This window comes from Leuresthes tenuis, unplaced genomic scaffold (assembly GCF_036924035.1).
Source record: "Leuresthes tenuis unplaced genomic scaffold, fLeuTen1.0.hap1 SCAF_21, whole genome shotgun sequence".
Lineage (NCBI taxonomy): Eukaryota > Metazoa > Chordata > Actinopteri > Atheriniformes > Atherinopsidae > Leuresthes > Leuresthes tenuis.
In genome coordinates this window covers 11,309,488-11,315,953 of record NW_027325375.1, presented here as the reverse complement: position 1 = coordinate 11,315,953, position 6,466 = coordinate 11,309,488, and the positions used below count along the sequence as shown (strand labels likewise).

Sequence of the window (6,466 nt, the reverse complement as noted above, 5' to 3'; positions counted from 1 at the left end):
CTTACCTTGTACTTCCCTACCCCCTCTATCTCTGCACTTTATCTTTCTGCACTTCTTTCTATGCCTACACCCTATCTCTACTCTGTCACCTCTGACATAGTTAGACTAGTGGGTTCCTTCTATGTAGTTTATTGTCAGCTTTATATAGCTTGTTAAATCTTAATTTGTAAGTCGCTTTGGATAAAAGCGTCTGCTAAATACATAAACATAAACATAAACAAATAGTACAGGGTAACTATGGAGATAGTTGTGTTTTTCAGGCAGTGGTCACTTGTGAAAAGAGTGGTGAGAACTGCAGGAACCTCAGGTAAGAACACAGAACAGCAGATACACATTTTAATTACCGTAGGCTGGCATATAATTCAACTTTAGACAGTGGTGGGTTTTTTTCTTTTCTTTTCATTGTTCAGTTATTTTTCCTTGAGAAATAGCTTTTACTGTATGGTCACAATCGATCAGTATGACTGACAAAGCCAACAGAGCAGTTTACTTCATGTAGATCCCAGCAACACAATGGTCGGTCAGGTTTGAGTGTTTAATCATCGATAGTCAGTGTTGTTTGTTCACCTCTCTTTCAGTAGTTTAATTCATGAAAATCCAGCAAATATAAGACCATCCAATTGTACATCCTTCATATTTTTTTAAAAGGGAGATAAAGCAAAGTATTTGGACCCTACATTATTGGGAGAGAGTCTACTCCATTCATCCACCCGAAGGACGTTCTATAAAGAAGGAAAGATCAGTTTAGCAAGGCTTTCTCTGCTTTGCCTGGTTTGAGAAAACCTAATCAAAAAAATTAGGTCTCATCTAAAAGTTACAAAATTGACAAAAAAAAAGATGTTAGAATCTATGTTTCAGTTAATATGGATCCACTATGTTACATTGATTATCTTTATCAATTATTTATATCCATCAGTTCTATGGGTCCTTATACAAGGGAGATAAGTCATATGTTCTAAGCTGATGAGGAAGAACATGCATCATCAGTGGCATCGTTGCAGGTCTGTGCATTATAAGAAACTGCGGGATATTATTTCCCCCTCCACACAGACAATGGAGTCCTTAAATGTTTTAGAGATATCCTGGAGTGGTGGCATGAGAAAACAGAAATATTTGTAGCATTCACTACAGACTTTCTACATTTTTCATTAGGACCTCTAAAAATATTCTGAACATCAGCAGGTGAGACAATCTACAAATGTAGCAGAAAACTATTCAGACACATTTGCTGCTACTCTGCAAGGGAGCATATGTTGATAAATTTATGCTTTCCACTCACTCCCAGCTATTGTGGATATGTACAAATGTATTTACTTCTCATATGAACCAAGAAGGAGTCTCATCTGTTGTTCGACATTTTGCAAAGGAAAGACAACAATTTCCACAGCATAATTTCAGCATCATGTGCAGCCTCCTGCAAGCTCTGGACAGCCATCCCTATCATTTCTAGCATAAAGCATACACACAAGTGACAGTTACAATGGTGAATGAAATTGTTTTCTGTGTAGGCAGTATTGTTAACCAATTATTTTACATGCCAGTCGCTAACAACCCTACCAGTACAACCTTATCTGCTATAACAGCTTTCAGTTCATAGAATATTTTAATGCACTATTATTTGCCATGAAGTTTTCATGAAATAAAAATCTTAACAACCAGTTGAGATGGATACGGATACATTTATTTCTTTTCAATGACAGTTCAATTTTACTTTATTCACACTTGATTTTATTTTAGTTAAAAACATGTAGAAAAAGGAATTATTAAAAAAAAATACCTGAATACATTTAAAACATGCTTAACAGCACAACTTTAAATCATTGTCACTTTAATCCATGAACAAAGAACCTAATCCTTTAGATATACAAACTGTCCTGAAAGAAAGTTCACCGTCTTTATTTTGCTTCACGGCTCCAATTCTGAGCAGCCAACATGTTCTGGTTCAACACTCAGCTTACTTTAAGATCGGGATTTGCTGATCCAGTGATACTTGTCGACACGAGGCCCGGTAAAGGTGAATGTAGCTCGGTAGGATTTGAAACTTTTCTGGTTAGAAAACTGTGGAACACCAGCAGAAGGAGCATGGGGCTGAAAAGCTTCCCCAGGATAGCCCTTCCTCTTCTCCCTCAGCCAGGTCTGAGGTGCTCCTGGAGAAAATTCACTGAACTGTTGACAAGAGCACAATGTAATTTACTAAAGTATTTGATTCCACAAATTTCAAACAAATAGTTAAAAAAAGTTTTCTAGTCTAGCTGACCATTCAAAGCACTTTTACACGAAATGCCACATTCACCCATTAACTCAAATATACTCAACGCACATCTGAGCCTATAGATTTTTTAATTCTTTTTTTTTTTTTTTTTTTAAATAAAAAAAAAAATAAAAAATTAGAAAGAGCCAGAAACAAATAAACTAAAAGAAAGCACACACTCCAATATACCAAATGTATGGAGCAGCCAAGAACACAATACCCAGTTTGGAGCAAATAACTTATGAGCCTAACTTTTGGCTACATTAAGCATGGCTGTAAAACTGTAGTAGGTACAAGAATATTCATGATGACATGATTATTGTCATGACAGTACTGCTCATGTCTGTTATTTATAGGCAGAAACAGTTATTCATGTCATCTATAATGCAATTAAAAAAAAAAAAAAGTAGGTCAACTCGTTCTTGTTTTGGCTCCATCCATTATTCACATCCATTTACAAAACAAGGGCAAAAAACACATTAAGCTAATAAACCTTTCCACAAAATGAAAGTTGTTTTTTTTTAAAGATGTTTATACCTGCAAAATCCGCATTTAAGGAGAAAAAAAAAAAAGTTTCAAGATCCCAATGACCACTTTAAGCATAGGCAGAGTTTCATGTGTTCAACATACCCGGTAAACACTGTTGGGGTTGCTGACTGTCGGGATGGTTTTGGGTTCAGGGTTAGTGGGAAGGACTGCAGTAGGGCACCGAGTTGATAAGCTGCTGTTGATCACAATCTTGTCTCCATATTCTTCATCAGAGGAGCTTCCCGATTGGACGTCAAGACTGGCCCGCTCCACAGCATCATGGATGCGGCGGGAAAATTCCCTGTCTCCTCGGTGGCAGGTGTCCACTGTTGAGACGCGGAATGGAGTACTTTGCTCACCATACCTTCAGGGACGGAAACAATGCAGACAGAAAAAGTAGTCATGAAAACAAGTTTGTCAGCTGTACAAACTCACTGCTGGTCATCAGCATTTTGGGTACGCTCATTTATGAGTAAAGCCATTTTTGGAAGTTTTGACACCGGATTGGGAAGGGGGAAAAAGAAAAAAAAAAAAAACTATTGAGTCAATCATGGAATAATCTACCCTGTAAAACAATGATTGACTTCATCCCAACTGTACAGCTTTTCATTTTTGGAGATAAAACTGTGCATGCTTCAGATTATGCTATACTGATTTGAAATTTAACATTGTGTTCTGATGAACACTAATTTTATATTAACTTGACCATTCAGAGGCCATTTTGCACATTTTTAATGTTAAAGTATTTATATTGTAAAATCTTTTAAGAACAACTTTCAACTTATATGTTTGCATTATTGTTGCTGTAGCGTCTTTCCCTGTTGTATTTTCTTATTAGGTTTTTAATTTGGAAAAAAAAAGTTTAGCCTAACAAATTCATGATTATGTTAAAAAAAAAAAGATGTAATATGCAGCTATTGCTAGCTGGTGATTAGCTGAGCATAAAGACTGGTTGTAAAGGGAGACTGCCAGCCTCTGTCTCTTACTCTAAGAGGTCCTCTACATCTTATTTCTTTAAACAAAACAAGGATGAAGTTTTACACAGGATCTGTTGGCCAAGTGCAATGATGCTTAAATCATTTGGGATTGCAAGGTAACACGCAGGTACAGGAAGCTTAAACTATTTAACTACTATCAAATGTACACAGTACAAATTAGAAACCGTTATTCTGAATGTGGTTATTACTGGCAGTATTTTTGTAGTGAAAAGTTTTGGTACACAAAAAAAAAAATAAAAATAAGGCTTTAATTGATACAGATTCAAGTTTTTCATAATAAGAACTATAACAAAGCAGCTTCTCCATCTTAGTTATAGTTTGCTTGTGAGACCAGAGTAACTTCTACTTTGTGTGGAAAAGCAGATCCTCCATAGCTCTGAACTTGCATCTGGTTCTCTCAAGTTAAACAAACCTGCAAGACACTTCTCCAGGGTCAACCCACACTGTCAGCTCCTGCGGCAAGCCGAGATCTTCGTACCGCGCCGCACTCTGCTCGCAGGCCTGCTGCAGCACTGGGTCCTGCAGCTGAACGCGGTTCATCCGTAGACATCTGAAATATGACCATCAGCACAAAACACTTAAGTTGCATCATTATAAGAGACAAGTCTACCAACAGGCTGCCTATAGAATTAAAAACTATTTTAGACAACTAAAATAGCCATTACTCAACAGAGGCTACTGTGACACTGTAAAACAATGTCAAAGAATTGATAATCTGAGTTAATTAACAAAAACTTAATCAAAGCTCAAGGATATCATCTTCCTCCTACAGGTCATATCAGATCAAATGATTAGCTTTTAATTTAGTAACCATTTAGTGGTTCTAGAAAAGGACACACGTGTTACTTGATTTGAAAAGATGGACTCTAGCTTTATATTTGCATTAGTACAATAAAACCATCACAAAGGCCTTCAGCAAAATAATCTATTCTTCACAAATAAGTTTATGACTATTAGGTTCATCTAACCCATTTTTCCCCCTCACAATAATTAACAAGGAGACATTTTGACTTAAAAATAACAAACTCAGCATCAATATATTAAGTCAGTTTACTCAAACTGACCTTTCCATCTTTGTATTAACCCTGCTGTGCATCTTCTACACGTGTGAAATCCAATCCCTTATCATATATTTATGTTTTAAAGTCAGGTTGAGAATCTTGCAGGTTGCCTTTAAAGTTCTTCACGGCAAAGAAAGAACTGATTTTTCAATGGGAGACTTGTGAGGATCGAGTTAACCCTTTACTCAAATTAACATCTAATTGTGTAGCTAATTTTTCTGTTAAAGTAATTCAGGTGATATAGAGGGCAGCAAGGGGATTTCAGCCAGCATGGAGTTACGGATGTTACAGTGAATTAACATAAGACCAAAAGGAACTAATTCTGTGGTCCAAAATGGATTACTCACCTGTAGGCCTGTCCTTTGGTGGGCACACTTGAATGCCAGTGGTTCTTATAGTTCTCAAAGAGAACAGAAGTTAGAGCAGCAGCAAAACGCTCCCTACTGTCCTTATCTAGGCAGCCATATCGCTTCACCAGCCGAGCCATAAAGAACACAGCAGCAGCAATTTCCTCTTTCATGGCTACACACGTCTATCCAACAACTCTAATCTCTTAGATCCTGTACTGCTAAAAAACAACTTGGAGCATAAAACACATGTACGGTGATCCTACTCACAGAGAAACACACACACACACAAAACTAAAATTAACAAGATAAACTGAAATGTCGACAGCTCAAGTAAACATACTTTCTACTGAAGCTTCACTGAGAACTCAGCTTTGCATGATAAGATTTTGAAAGTATCTAAATTTGCACGTGAAGCTGTAGCTTTTTCAGTACAAGAATCTCAATCAGATCAAACACTAAACAAAAAAAAAATCCTCCCTCCTAACTTTCTCATGCTTTGATAAATTCACAGCTCAGCTGTGTGACAAGCTGGCACACCTGAATCTGGTACATATAATGACCTCTACAAGCAAGAAAATTATGCCTTGTCTGCATATTGTCAGTGCTGAAATGTTTCAAATGTGAAATAAGTTTACATAATAAGTAGACAGTTACACACCAACTGTCTTAAAACACTAGTAAGAGTAGTAAAAGTAAGAGTTTTAAAGTTCTGTTAGTTCATTCAAATTACAACAAAGCAGGAATACATTCCAAATTCATATTCAGTTTTTTAAAATGTATCTAGTGTAGTTGATTTAACTCTAATATGGTTCAAATCAGCAAGACTTTGTTCTTTCCCAACAAATACCTGGTGTTAATTTACACAGATTTTTTCTGTAAGGCTGACATGGTGGAGTAACGGTTAGCAATGTCACTTCATAGTAAGAAGATTCCTGACTCACACCTCAAAGGTAGACTTTAGTGTTTGGAGCTTATGTTTTCTTGGTATACTTTCATGGGTTTCTGGTAGGTGCTCGGATTTCCTCCTGCTGACCATGTATGTATGTTAGGTAAATTAATTAGTCATTTCACGTGGCTTCTATATTACTCTTGATTGACATTAATCACAATTCTGCGCAGGTGGAAGTCACCACATGTCTGCGTCTACCTTTTCTAAAGTTGATGAACGAGAGCACAGATGTTAGCTTGTGGAAGACCAGCAAAGTGCTGGAATTAATATGCATTTGGACTTAATAAGCCTGCTTTATATTACATAGAAGTTTGAGAATGTATTTATCC

General features: G+C 36.6%; 1 protein-coding gene across 1 annotated transcript; it reads right to left on the bottom strand.

The window, feature by feature from the left end:
• Nucleotides 1-1,959: 1,959 nt before the first annotated feature.
• Nucleotides 1,960-5,358, bottom strand: btg4 (B-cell translocation gene 4). The gene is made up of 4 exons (XM_072375227.1): nt 5,186-5,358; nt 4,190-4,327; nt 2,882-3,143; nt 1,960-2,166 (listed from the first exon to the last, which is right to left on the bottom strand). The coding sequence occupies exons 1-4, from the start codon at nt 5,356-5,358 to the stop codon at nt 1,960-1,962; spliced, it is 780 nt and encodes a 259-aa protein (XP_072231328.1).
• Nucleotides 5,359-6,466: the final 1,108 nt, after the last annotated feature.

Excerpts from the sequence above, each read along its gene's own strand:
- btg4 (XM_072375227.1), bottom strand. The coding sequence starts at position 5,358 with ATGAAAGAGGAAATTGCTGCTGCTGTGTTCTTTATGGCTCGGCTGGTG. Across the intron at positions 4,328-5,185 it reads ACCAAAGGACAGGCCTACAG|ATGTCTACGGATGAACCGCG; the intron begins GTGAGTAATCCA and ends GTCATATTTCAG. Across the intron at positions 3,144-4,189 it reads CCTGGAGAAGTGTCTTGCAG|GTATGGTGAGCAAAGTACTC; the intron begins GTTTGTTTAACT and ends CCGTCCCTGAAG.